The sequence below is a fragment of the Panthera uncia genome, chromosome A2 (assembly GCF_023721935.1).
Source record: "Panthera uncia isolate 11264 chromosome A2, Puncia_PCG_1.0, whole genome shotgun sequence".
Lineage (NCBI taxonomy): Eukaryota > Metazoa > Chordata > Mammalia > Carnivora > Felidae > Panthera > Panthera uncia.
In genome coordinates this window covers 33,576-47,131 of record NC_064816.1, presented here as the reverse complement: position 1 = coordinate 47,131, position 13,556 = coordinate 33,576, and the positions used below count along the sequence as shown (strand labels likewise).

Below are 13,556 nucleotides of genomic sequence, written 5' to 3'. Positions count from 1 at the left end.
CCCCTGTCAGACCCTGTGGTCATGCCAGTGTTGCCCACAGCACAAAGAGGGGCCTTAATATTTGCTGAGAGAGAGCAAAGCTGAGACAGACCTTGGGGGGGGGGGGGAGTCATGGACCCTGCTGAGCCTTGCTTTTCTCATCTGGACAATGGAACTCCAAAGCCCACCTCACTCCAAGGTCAGGTGGAGGCATTGGAGGGGCAGGAGTTCTGTCCGGCTCCCACCTGCCCCCCTGCACACCCTTCTGCTGTTGAACCAGTGGTCACTCCAGACCAGCCCCAGCCGAAGCTGGGGCCACGATGGGGCTTGGGGACATTCTTGGAACACAGGAGCCTCTGGGACAATCGTAATTTAATAAAGCCCAGGCTTTGGGTCAGTCCTGGCCATACATTATCGTGCTGTCTCCTCACGCAAGACGGGTAGGCCTTAGGTTTCAGAAGGGGGCGTCGAGGCTGGGAGGGAGGGCCAGGAATGAGGAAGCAGAGGTTGAGGGGAGCAGATCACAAGTCAGGAGGGGCTGGGATCCAGCAGACCTTGTGTGCTCAGGAGCTGCCAGGCCTGGGGCCCTGTCCTGGTCTCACCCCTCCTCTGTCTCTCTGTCTGTGAACAGCATGTCGGTGCTGTCCCCTCTTCCCTTGGGTCACAGTTTCCTGTTATGCGTGTGTCACAGGAACCACCGAACCCTTAACATTTCATCGGTGTCTGTCTTCTGGCATCCCTCGCACTGGGACGCGTCAGAAAGCTGGACGTTGTGTCCATGCATCACAGTCGCGTCCTCAGCACCCAGACTGCTGCCCGCCCGGCGTCCACCAGCTGCTCAATAAACATTTGTTCTCGAAATGAAGGCCGCTTCTTGCACGGCAGCAAGGTGCGGACGCCCGCCCGTTTACTGGAGAGGAGCGCGTCTCAGCGGCCATGTCCTTATTTCCGGAAGGAAACCCTCACTTCCCCTGCACAGACCCACCGGGTTCTGGTGAATCCTTGGGGGCCGGCGGGGACACCTTCAGCCGCACTTTTTTTTTTGAATGTTTATTCATTTTTGGAGAGAGACAGAGAGCACGAGTTGGGGAGGGGCAGAGAGCGAGAGGGAGACACAGAATCCGAAGCAGGCTCCAGGTCCCGAGCGGTCAGCCCAGAGCCCGACGCGGGGCTCGAACCCACCAACCGTGAGATCATGACCCGAGCGGAAGTGGGAGGCTCAACCGACTGGGCCCCCCCAGGCGCCCCAATTGTTGCCATTACTGTACTCATCGCATGAGACGGGAAGGGCCTGTCTCTGGAGCCCCGGCCCACCGCAGATGCGGGTCTGTGCCCCGCCCAGGTGAGCTGAGGCAGGGGCTTGGGGCCTCCGGGGGCCCTACAGCGCGGATCCGCAGGCACAAGAGCTACGACTGGCCTTCGACGAGGCGCAACCACCTGCTTGCCTCCCATCGACCCCCACCAGGCCCCTGGGGCCTGGGCTTGGGGGCGGGGCGGGGCGGGGGCCCCTGGGGCCTGGGGGCGGGGCGGGGCGGGGCGGGGCGGGGGCTGTGGTGCGGCTGTACTAGGAGGAATACGGCGGCGCGGCGGCCGGGCTGGGCGGTTTCCCGCCGCCGCCTCCGGTGAATGAGTCCCTGCTGCGCTGCCGCCGCCGCCCGAGCTGGAGCTGCGACCGCGTCCCCCCGCGGGCCCCGACCCCTTCGCGCTGCGACCCCGGCGTGCCCGCGGGACAGCCTCCAGCCTCGGGTCACCACCCCGGGGCAGGTGAGTGTGGGGACCCCGCCACGGTCCGCGGGGGTCTGCTAGGACCCCCGCCCCCACCCCAAGCTGAGTCTGGCGGGGGGGGGGGGCGGGGAGACACGCGGGAGGGGTCAGCTCGCTGCGCCTTCAGTCCTCCGACTGACCTCCTCTCCCTGCCCAGACCCTGGTGCCTGGACCCTCAGTCCTGGGCAAAGCCACAGGTGGGTGGGAGCTTGGCGGGGGGTGGGAGGGGGGACGGGGGGGGGGGGCGGAGCGGGGACATCCTGGGGATCCGCGCATACCAGGGGTGCCTTCCCTTTGGACTGAGCACAGACCCTTTAGCAAGCGCTTTGAGATCCTCAAGACGGGGTGGGGGCGGGAGAGGGGTCGCTGTCCCCTGGGAGCTTCCCAAGAGTCGAACGTCGCCCCCACCTCCCTAGCTTCGCCTTGGTTCTGGGAAGTTAAGCTCGATCTCCCTGGGGAGGGAGGACGGGGGAGAGGTGATGCGCTCTGAGTGATCCTGCGCAACCCCCCTTGGCCGGGACCTGCCCCTGTGGCTCCCCTACACAGGCGTCGGGAGCCCCTGTTCCCTTCTCCCAGGGCCTGGGATGCAGCTCCTGACCCCACTTGTCCTCTCAGACTCTGCAGAGCTCTTCCTGGCCTCCCCTCTGCCTGCCCCCATGAAGAAAACCAACGTGTGGTTCCTGGAGCGTCTCCGGGGGTCCGGAGAAAATGCCAGCCCTGGGAGTGAGGCAGGGGACAGGGGATCCAAGGGACCCCTGTACAGCAATGTGCTCACACCCGACAAGATCCCTGACTTCTTCATACCCCCCAAGCTGCCCGCTGGCCCCACAGATCCCGAGGCTCAGGCAGAGCTGGGCCCCGCCACCTCTGATCAGAACCTGGCCTCGGGGACACCCCGCCGAGCCCCCCGGAGTCCCCGGCTGTCTGCCAAGCTGCCGGCTGAGAGCAAGAGCCTGCTGAAGGCAGCCACCCGGCACGTGATCCAGATTGAGAGTGCGGAGGACTGGCCAGCGGAGGAGGCTGCCACCAACGCAGACCCCCAGGCCCAGGGCGCCATGTCCCTGCCCTCCGTGCCCAAAGCCCAGACGTCCTATGGCTTTGCCACACTGGCAGAGAGCCCCCACACGCGGCGCAAGGAGTCCCTGTTCCACAGCGAGCATGGAGCCCTGGCTCAGGTGGGGTCCCCAGGTGCCGGGCGCCGTCGGGGGGCCCCCAAGGCCAATGGGGGAGATGGGGTGCCCAGGGAGGCTGGTGGGGCCCTCATGAGCCCCAGTCGCTACTTCAGCGGTGGGGAGAGTGATACTGGGTCCTCGGCCGAGTCCTCCCCATTCGGGTCCCCTCTGCTCTCTCGCTCTGTGTCACTGCTGAAAGGCTTTGCCCAGGACAGCCAGGCCAAAGTGAGCCAGCTCAAGCACTCGGCGGGCCGCCACGGCTCTCTGTCTGCTGAGGACAGTGCACCAGACGCCAGCCCCGGGGCTCGGCGCCGTTTGACCCGCAGGGCCACCCCGGAGCCGGGCCCTGAGACTGGCCAGGCACCCCGGGTGGAGCACGCCGTCCGGATGGGCCCTCGGGGCAGCGTCAGGCTGCTGGCAGAGTATGAGGCGGCCCAGGCCCGCTTGCGGGTGCGCCTGCTGGCTGCCGAGGGCCTCTATGACCGCCTGTGTGACGCCCGGAGCATCAACTGCTGTGTGGGCCTGTGCCTGGTCCCCGGCAAGCTGCAGAAGCAGCGCAGCACCATCATCAAGAACAGCCGCCACCCCGTCTTCAACGAGGACTTCTTTTTCGACGGCCTGGGGCCGGCCAGTGTCCGGAAGCTGGCCCTCCGGATCAAGGTGGTCAACAAGGGTGGCAGCCTCAAGCGGGACACGCTGCTCGGGGAGAAGGAGCTGCCCCTGGCCTCCCTGCTGCCTTTCCTGTAAAGGCCCCTCCCTGCCTCCCTGCGGAGGGTAGGATGCGGGGGAAGACCCCACCCCACCCCACCCAGGTCCCCATGGGCAGGAGGCCGCTTGGCCAGGCCGGCGGGGGGCGGGGGCTGGGGTGCGGCGTGTTCAAGCTCAGACCGGGGCTGCAGTCGATGCCGGGGGTGGCCAGGATACTATTTTTCACGGATTCATTTTTTTTTTGGAAGAGGAAGAGAGGGGGCTGCCAGCAAAGAGAAAGGGACACTTGGCAGGGCTGAGCGTCCCCCCTCCCGACCCCCCATGCCCCAAGTTCTGCGCGGCCTTACCCCTTCAAGAGTTCTGGAAAGGGGTTCTCAGGGTGGGGTGTGGGGGGCCGGAACCTGTTCCTGGAGGCAGCTGGTGTGGATCACAGGCCTAGAGGTGACCAGTCCTGAGGCTGAGGCCCATCTTTCCCTTGGTCGTATGGGAGTTCTCCTGGCCCGGCCCACGAGACACCCCGTCCCCCGCCAGAGAGCAGTAGCAGGCCTGGGATCTGCCAACAGCACCCACAGGGCCCCAGAGGCAGAGCCCGCCGGGGAGCAGGGTGCCACGTCTGGTCTGAGAGCCACGACCTGGCAAAAGACAGGCAGAGGAGGGGGCCCGGATGCAGAGGAAGCCCCAGGAGGGCTGGTGGAAAGCAGACAGCTCTCCTGTGTGCTGTCTTCCTCCAGCACCTTCCCTGGCCCGACTCACCTCACCTGAGACCCTGCTGGGACATCCGGAGCCTGCTTCCCCAGGAGGGGCTGCTCAGAACAGACCCAGACAGCAGCCTCCCGGCCCCCCCGACCCCCTCCTCCCTGCCCCTCTGGGGCTGGGAGCTGCCACCCTGCCAGCCTCCTGCACAGCGCCCTTGGCAGCTGGACACCCGGGACTGATGGCTGGATTTTACTCCACGTGGTAAATGATTGTGGTTAGTGTGGGTGGGACGGAGGGATGAAGCTGGCAGGCCAGGAGTACCCTGCTTGTGCCCCTTCATGCCGCTAGGCCGCTGCATGGATTTAAGTGTTGTGTCAGTACGTGGGTCCTTGAATGATGTCTGCAGACAGTTTCCGGCCTAACAGGACAGAAACAGTATGGTTTGAAGCAGGGGCCTCTCCTAGCCCACCTGGTGGGCACCCTTGGACCAGGGCAGACCAGGATGGGGGCACCCCTCCCCATCCAAACACTGTCTCTCCTAAGTAGGTTCCCAAATCCCACTGGGGAAGGGACGGAGGACCCTTCCCCCATAGCCTGGGAAAGCACTTGGTCCCCTTTGCACTTTGGGGAGAATTTGGGGCCCTTGGAGCTGAGGTCCCTTGCTGTGCCCCCCTTGCCCCTACCTCTGTCCTAGGCCTGCTCCTTCATGCTCCCTGCTGCTAGTGTCAGAGGGGCTCCCCTTTACTCTGGAACCTGGGGACCACCCAGCACCAGGCTTGTGGGCTGGAACAGGCAGACAGAGGACCCTGCATTGAGTCAGATGCTTGGGGCTTCCACTGTCTCCCTTCCCTCTGACCCCGACCTCTCATCCCTGCTTTCCGTCTGGGGGGGGGGGTGTTTTATACACCCCTGCACTATTCGATATCTTTGTGTTCTGTGTCGACTGTGGGTAAATCTTCAAGACACCCTCCCCCAAGTGTGTTTGTTTATAAATGCTGTTTTTAGTGCAATAAAGGTGTTTCGGGAGTGCGGGGGTGGAGATCTGCTTGTTTAGTAACGAGAGGAATTTTGCCTTGAGTTCCAGGGAGGGTCGGTAGAGTTTTCTCAGCCCTTTGGATCCTCTGGGACTGTCTCCTGCTTGTGGGGGAGGCGGGAATGCCAGACTGCCACAGAGCAATGGCCCTGGGGACCCCCGGGCCCTCTCACAGTCACAGCAGGTCAGTGAGCATTGTCCTGTTTTCGTCCCCCATCTGCACACATGACATCCCACCTCACAGGCCAGGCTGGGGACCTTCAGTAAGCTGCCTGTGGCAGCCCAGCTAATGAGAGCCAGGACGGAAACCCACTGTGGCCACCAGAAGGGTGCTCGGGCCTGCCACTTCCAGGCTATGGAGCAAACTGGACTGAGGTGTCATCACCGATAAGGACCCCCTCAGATGCCATGAGCTGCCAAGGCAGGAATGCCCCCGCTGACACAGCCCTCACTCTCAAGCCCTAGGCCTTGAGGTCAGACAGGAATAGAAAGCCAGCATTTCGGCCAGGAGGCCACCCCCACCCTTGTCATGCCACTTGGAGATGCCCCGGGCCAGGGCGGCAGGAACAGCCTGGGCTGTAGGCCATTCACATCGATGCTGTGTCCTCAGCCTCGAATCCACTTTCAGGCTTCAGCTGAGATGGTGCCTCCTCCAGGAAGCCTTCCCGGTCCTCTTGGCTGGGAAGGGGGGCTTTTCTCAGTATGTCCCACGTCCGACCTCGGCTCACATGCTGCCTGGGGTCCTGTCTGTCTCCGACTCCAGGGTCGGGACAGGTTCATCTCGGTGAGTGGTGTCTTCAGGTCCAAAACCATGCTGGGCTCCCAAGAGGTGCCTGACCGGCGACTGATGAATAATTGGAAAGCCACAGCTTGACCCCCACGTCTGTGCTCCTGCAGGGTAGCTGGGGAACAGGGAAGCCGGCAGTGAAGGGGCACCCGCCCTTCACCCCGGCTTGGCTCTCACCAAGGAGCTGAGTTGGCACGAGATGTGGAGAACCCTTGTCCCGTCAAGGCGTGATGGGAGGTGGCATCCATGACCTGGGGGACGTGTGGGGGCTCCTGTCACAGAATGCCGGGGGTTGGAGGTGGGGCATCACGAGGAGGAGAGCAGGTCAGTCTCGGGGAGTGTGGGAGCTCGGCTGACGTGGGCTCCGTTTACTCCAGACTTGCTCCGTCTGATGTGGGGGCGGGGGGACCAGTCCAGAGAATGGAAGCAGGTCAGCTGCATTTCCAGTGACCTGCTCAACAAGGGTGTGCTTCCTCCTCAACACCAGTTCTGGGACAGAGTCACTGCCTGCAGTCGAGGGGGCACGGCTGAGCCCTGGGGGTGCTTCCCTGCCACCCCTTCCTCCACAAAGCCTGTGTGGGGCCTGCCCACCCCCACCTGGCACAGCCAGTGTCCTTGCAGAACTGGTGGGACTGAGCGGCCCCACCAGACCCTGTGGGCTGTGGGGACAGCAAACACATCTGAGTGTTCAGTCTTTCTGCCTGAAGGGGGCGTTAGCTGAGCTCCGGGGGTATGCTGGGAACAAGGCCACCACATCCCAGCCGGGAAGCTGCATGTCGCAGACCAGAGGCGAGGATCCGTGTGTGGCCCTACTGTGTGCAGCTCCTGCGCCCTGGGTGCCTGCCATTGTCTGCTGGTCTCTTCCTCTGGCACCCACTTCACAGCAGAGAAACGAGAGCGCAGGGAGCCCAGGAAGGAGCTGGCCTTGAACCCATGTGCAGTAGGACGGGGGCGTGGCCAAGGGCTGGATTGGATCCCCCCCCCCCCCCCGACTACTGGCTCAGAGCTGGGGTCCACTAGGATCCCCCCACCCCCACCCCGCCCCAACACCAGAGCTGGTTTCCTCTGGGATTCTTGAGCAGATTGTGAGTGCCCTGTGCCCCAGTTCAGGGCCCTGTCTCCTGGTCTGAACCGAGGCCTGGCTCCTTTCTCTCCTCTTACCCTCATGGGGCCTGGACTGTCAGGCCCACCACGAAGCCACCAGGAGCCTTTGTGTGGAGCTGGGGTCCTGAGCAGCCTTCCACCTGCTGACAGCCCGCCAGATGAGCCGCACTAATGAGGCCTGGTCCGGCACGGTTGGTCCCAGGATGTGTTGCCAGGGCAACCGGGCGCCTTCTTGCCTCTTCCCCACTAGCCACTCATTGCCGGCAGCCTGTGTGCTGTGTGTGTGTGTGCGTGCGCAGGTGTGTGCTGTGCGTGTGTGCATGGGCGTCTGTGCACATGTTCACTCTGTGGGCGTGTTAGTGTGGCAACATGCCTGCTCTGTGCAGGGGTAAGCGCAGGAGCGCGTGTGTGTTAGAACGTGTGCACCTGCTGCCCTCGCACCTGCACGGGCTGTGTGTGTGCTTCTCTGTGCTCGCGCCGTGTGCACGTGTCACCATGTAGTGTGCGTGTGCTGTGGCTGCCCCGTGCCTCACGACACTCAAGGGGACGTGCCCAAATGGGACCAGCAGCTCAACAAGGCCCCTGCCTCCTGTCCCCGTGCTGGCTCCTCGCTGGGAACACCCTCGCCATGTGCTCTCACTCTGCGTTTAGGTATCAAGCCGCCTTCTCCTTCTCAGGGTGGCCGGCCCCCCGGTGAGGTCAGATCCCCCTTCATGACCCTGGTTGTGTCACGCACCGCCTGTGATAGCAAGTTGATAGGAATGGCCTGTTGTTTGCGCCCAGCGCTCAGCCCTGGGTGCAAGCCGCAGGGCAGGGGGAGGCATGAGTCTTTTGTGCCTCCAGCCTGGCTGCTACACTGAGTGCCCCTACACCCAGGAGAGCCATGGACATCCAGGGCCACCACTAGCAGTGGGAAAATCACAAAATGGTGCCCCTTTGTCTGACCCGAGCCGGTACCATTGACAACAGAGCCCAGAGATGAGGAGTCAGATGCCTGGTGACCTTGTGGGCACCTGGATCTGACTGTGCCTGAAGTCCATAACTGCACACCATTGCAGTTCAGAGGGCCAGTAAAGTTCCTTCTCTGTGTAAGCCAGCTTGATAATATTTGTTTGTTTGTTTGTTGTTTTTCCATTTGTAGTCAAAGAACACTGATAGGCCAAGTCTTCAGTCTGGTGAAGTAGAAACAGCCCTGACCTAGGCAGGCAGCCCCGGAAGGCCTGGGAGCTGCACGTCCCACTGCGTTGGGGAAGGTGGCACTAACCAAGGAGGGCTTTGCAGAAGGGGCAGAATCTGAGACAGGGAAGGGCACTGGGGCAGCAGGGACCTTCCAAAGGTGGAGGGAAGGGGCCTGGGGATGGGGCCCACCATGGGTCTGCATCCCACCCCAGTCTGCCCTCTGCCTTCATCTGCTACCCCTGCTCCCAAACCTTCCATGGCTCCTCATGGCCCCATATCCTGGCCTTGGAGACCCACCCTGTGGCCAGGCCCCCAGTGTCTGTGAACCTGTTCTCTGCCTGTGCTGTACTTTTCTGGGCCTGGAGATCCGAACCCTAATCAGGGAGGAGCTTAAGGGCAGCGCTCCACGCTGGAATTCAAGCCCCGGATTTTTCCATGGCGCGGCCTCCAGCGAGTCCCGGGGCATGTCTGGGTCTCCGATGCTTGGGCTGCGATGAGGCCCAGGCGCCTTTGTGGGCAGAGCTCGACGCACAGTCGCGTTCTGCAGAAGCAGGCACAGTTTTGCGATGATAATTAATATAATCACATTAGGGTGATAATTGTAGGCTACCGCCAGACCCACTGTGGTCGGGCTCCCCCTTGGCCGCAGGGGCGGGACCTCGCTCCCCCGCCCCTGCTCTTCCCTCCAGCTGCCGGCACCCCCTCTCCGGTGTGGGATTCAATTAAGCTGTCCCCCCTCCCCCCCCCTCCCCGCTTCTCCGCGGCGGCGACGAGCGGCTACCACGGAGAAAAACGACTTCAATAAACAGGAACCTCGGGGAGGGAGCGGACTGCGTTTGCCCACCCCTGTCAAGCCAGCCTCCGCGGAGGGCCTGCTGGGGCCGCGCCCCACCTGTATGCTGGAGATGTTCCGCCCTCCAGGGTTGCGTGGACATGCAGACCGCGCAGGGCCCGTCGTTAAGCCCGCGGTGGGTGACAGGGATGGACTGCTGAACCCTTAGACTCTGCTGACCCGACTCACACAGGGGGAAACTGAGGCACAGGGCGGTAGGCCCAGCTGGCAGGTGTCAGGAAGGCGATTCCGCCAGCGCTGGGTGCAGACCCCAAGCCTTCAGCCTCAGCCAGGCTGCCTTCCCACACCCTCACAGCCTCCTTCTCAGGGAGGCGCCACCCCCTGCCTTCCAGGCCCTGCCTGGGCCTCTGGCCTGAGTCTGAATCAGGACAAGTCAGTCCCTTCTCGGTGGTTCAGCCTCCTCCTCGCACTCTGCGTCCTACCCCATGCTGTTGGCGGCTGGGGGAAGGTCCGATCTGGCACAGGTGTGCACCCAGAGCGGGCGCTGCTAGGGCCGCTGCCTGGCGGGGAATTTGAACTTGCCCGGAGGGCTCCGGGACACAGCCGATGCCTGTGGTTTAAAGCGGGGCCTTGGGTCCCCACATCCGCGGACCTGGAGGTGGAGTTCAGCCACAGGGGGCCACCTGCTGGGTCTGGCGGGGGGGGGGGGGGGGGGGGGATGTGGCAGGAGGCCAGCCTGGCTGTTCCCGCTGAACCGCGCCCCCCCCCCACGCTTCTCCCTTGGCCCTGTTCGCCCGCATAGGCTTTGCCCGCGTGTTCAGTGAGTTCTGTGATTCCCTTCCAGAGAGTCACCAAGCGTGAGGGGTTCTGGGGTTGCCTGGATTTGCAGTTGGTGTCATCTAGTCTTTCCAGCTGGGCTTCCTCCCGCACCGCCACGCCAGCCCCTTGCCCTCCCTGGGAGCTCATGTTGCCATGGTGACCACTCATGTCCCCTCCCCCACCCCTCCCCACTCCCTGCCAGCCCCTGACTGGCGCTTACCTTTACCTCCCTGGAGGGAGGACTCAATCCCTGAGTCCCCGGATGAGGCTACCCCTTTGGTCCCCATCCTTACTTTAGCTCCCCCAACCAAGCCACAGAGCCCCTTCTTTGTTCCTTGAAGTCAGGGAGGCCACTCACATCGTGGATGGCAGCCTGGCTCCCTGACCTGCCCAGAGGACCCTGGACAAAACCCTCTGCCCTGCCCTCAGTTTCCCCATGTGTAAAATAAAGTGCTAAACTAGCTTTTAGCTGGGGGGGGGGGGGGCAGTGGCAAAGTCAAACTTGCAAAACGTTCACAACATAAACCTCATCCAAATATGCAGTGACCACGTAACGTCATAGATTTATCTGAGTGCAAAGCTGCTTCAAAGGAGACTCAAATTTTACAAATTCCGAGTTCAAGGTAAAGCAAAACTAGTTAACGCCTTCCAGGGCAATAAAGTGTAGCCTTGGGGATAGAATTCTGTTTGCAGCTGTGAGTCTTCAGGTTAGCAATTAGCAACCAGCCCCACAAGCTGAAGTGTCAGAGTGAAAGAGAAAGCACCTTTCCCTGGGCGTCTGGTGGCCCTGCCTCCCCCCCCCCCTCCCCCCGCCCCCCCCCCCCCCCCCCCCCCACTCATTCTGTTCCAGCCAACACGGGCCTGCCTTCCGGTTGCTCCCCCAACAAGGCAGGTGTGGTTCAGTCCCAGGACTTTTGCACGTGCTGTGCCCTCTGCCTGCCTGGTGTGCTCTTCAGATCTCCCCAGGACTCTCACAGAGGAAAGGCCCTCCCTGGCCGTCCATCCAAAATGCCCCTCCCACTCCCTTTCCCCCTACTCTTCATTTGCTTTTAGCACTCTGGGTCGGCCAGGACTGCCTCCTTGCTGAATTTCGAGGCCTAGACCAGTGCTTGGCTCACAGTAGGTGCCCCACAAATGTTTGCGGAGCGAATGAGCCACGGAATGGCCATCAAGACTCTAAGATGCTGTGTTTTTCTGAGGAGTCAGCCGGAGGGGTGCAGGGCCAGGCCTCCTCCCACCTTCAGAGGCAGCAGCAGACCCCCATTCACACTCACACGCAGACTCTCTCCAGCTGACTGGGAAGGACCTTTTTACTGCGTGGTCAGCCGCCTCCAGTTCCTTAATTGCACGATAATAAGGGCAGGCCGAGGATTTGGGGGGCACACACAGCAGGTGTGTGGGTGCCTGCCTGGTCCGCGTGTCCCACCGCATGCCCGCCCTTGCACACTCGTACCTGCAGCCTTTGGGGTCCTTGGCTTGCATACACGTTCCTCCCGTCTCCGCCTCTATCCTCCTTGGCCTCCTCCTCTGTGTCCTCATTCCCTCTTCTTATAAGGACACCAGTCACTGGACTTAGGGCCACTCTACTTCAGTATGACCTTGTCTTATTTCGAGTTCATTTCCCAACTCCGTTTTCGAATAAGGTCTCATCCACAGGTTCTGGGAGTTGGGACGTGAACATGTTTGGGGGCCACACGGTCCAACCCACAACAGCTCTCTTGTCCTCAGCTGCCGGTTAATTCAGACTCTGGGCCTGTACAGCCAAGTCTCTTGATGGGGTCCAGCGCTCTGCACTTTGGGTATTGTTTTTCTCAACTTTTAATTTTGCTCTAATTTCAAATTTGCAGAAACTTTCAAGGTTAATACCAGAAACTCTCATAGACTCTGCACAGACTCACCAATTGGTTGCATTTAGTCCTGTCTGCTTTGTTGTGTTCGGTGTCTATATCTATCTATTATCTGTATGCATATGCTTATATTTAAATGTACTTTTCTGAGCCACTTAAGACTGGAAGTGTAATGCCCCTTCACCCATAACACATCACCGTATATTTTCTAAAAACCAGGATTCTCTTTTATAACCCACCGCGGTTATCACAATCGGGAACTTTCACATCAATACAGTACTCATATCTAACACACTGTCCGTATTCAAATGTCACCAGCTGCTCCAATGATGTCCCACTGGGGGGACTTGGTAATGAGCAGGTTGCCATGGCAACAGATTCTGGCAGCCGGGTCAGCAGGCAACAGCTCAGAGGAGCCTGGGCTGTGCCTCCTGGGGGGCAGCCTGGGGGAGGAGGGCCCAGAGGGGGCAGGAGAGCATCCCCTACTACTCTTGGAGATGGTCCTTGCCCTGGGTCAGGGTTAATGGAGCCTTGGGGACCACACAGAGTGAAGTTCCTCCTGGTCTTCTCAGATCGCTGGTGTGGAGGGGGTTTTGGGACTTGAACGTGTCTTTCCGGGGAGACACAATTCAAGCCGGTACAAGTAGAGCCCAAATTCCTGAGGCACAGGGTTTAGATATTAGCCAAGACATTGCTGGGCAAGGCAGTGCGTGTCGTGTCTTCTGTGGTGACCACCCCGTGTGGGGCACCTGCCCCAGAGCTGCCCCTGCCTTGCAAGCCCGCGTTGCTGCTGCGTGCACACCGTGCTGCCTCCTCTCATTCCAGCCTTTCACGCTCCTGGTCCCACAGCTGGTCGCCAGTCACCTGTCAGTCTCCTTGCTTGTGGACAGAGCCTAATGTTTGGGTGCCCCTCCCCATGGTGTGACTCAGGGAAGCCTGTTCTATGTGGTGCTGCCACAAATCTTCACTGGTGGTTCACTTCGTTGCTGGGGATTGGTTTACGCATGGGCGTGTAACCCCCTCCTGGCCAATGAGATGGGGGAGAGGTCTTGGAGGGGGGCAGCTTCTGGAAGCCGCTGCCGTCCTCTGCTTATACCCCTTCAGCAATGTGGGCCGATTCCTCATGCTGCCAGCTCTGGAGCTCTCTCTCTTTCACCTCCTGCTTTCACTTATCAAGACCCTTACGATTACATTGAGCCCACGAAGATAATCCGGGATGATCTCCCCACCTCAAGGTCAGCCGATCACAGCCCTAATTCCATCTGCAACCGTGATCCCCCTTGTCCACAGCATAATGTATTCACAGGTGCTGGGGATTTGGAGCGCATCTTTGGGGCTGTTGTTCAGCTGACCGTAGACGGTTTCCTTGCTGACCATGTGCCTTTGGCTATGGCAGCCTCATGATGAGATGTCCGGAGTAGCTGCAGCCATGCTAGTGCCCATTGAGGAAGAAAACAATGCAAAAAGTAGCAGAACCCAGAGGATCACAGAGCAGCAAAGCGGAGAGAAGTCCAGGAGATTCTGAGTAGGGAGGCTTGCTGGGAAGCGTCGGGAGCCATTTTGGGGGGGAGATAATATGTTGCCTCACTGCTTAAGCCCATTTGAGGCAGGATTTTCTGTTGTTGGCTGCTGAAGTCATCCACAGAGGAGAACCCCAGCCACCCCTTAAATGCCC

The 13,556-nt window shown here is 61.1% G+C and overlaps 1 protein-coding gene across 1 annotated transcript; it reads left to right on the top strand.

Annotated features, from left to right (window-relative positions):
• Positions 1 to 2,358: 2,358 nt before the first annotated feature.
• On the top strand, positions 2,359 to 3,662 carry C2CD4C (C2 calcium dependent domain containing 4C). The gene has a single exon (XM_049643113.1). It carries the CDS (start codon positions 2,400 to 2,402, stop codon positions 3,660 to 3,662), a length of 1,263 nt encoding a protein of 420 aa, XP_049499070.1. The 5' UTR covers positions 2,359 to 2,399.
• Positions 3,663 to 13,556: the final 9,894 nt, after the last annotated feature.

Bases quoted from the DNA above. Each gene is read 5' to 3' on its own strand.
- C2CD4C (XM_049643113.1), top strand. From the start codon at position 2,400: ATGAAGAAAACCAACGTGTGGTTCCTGGAGCGTCTCCGGGGGTCCGGA.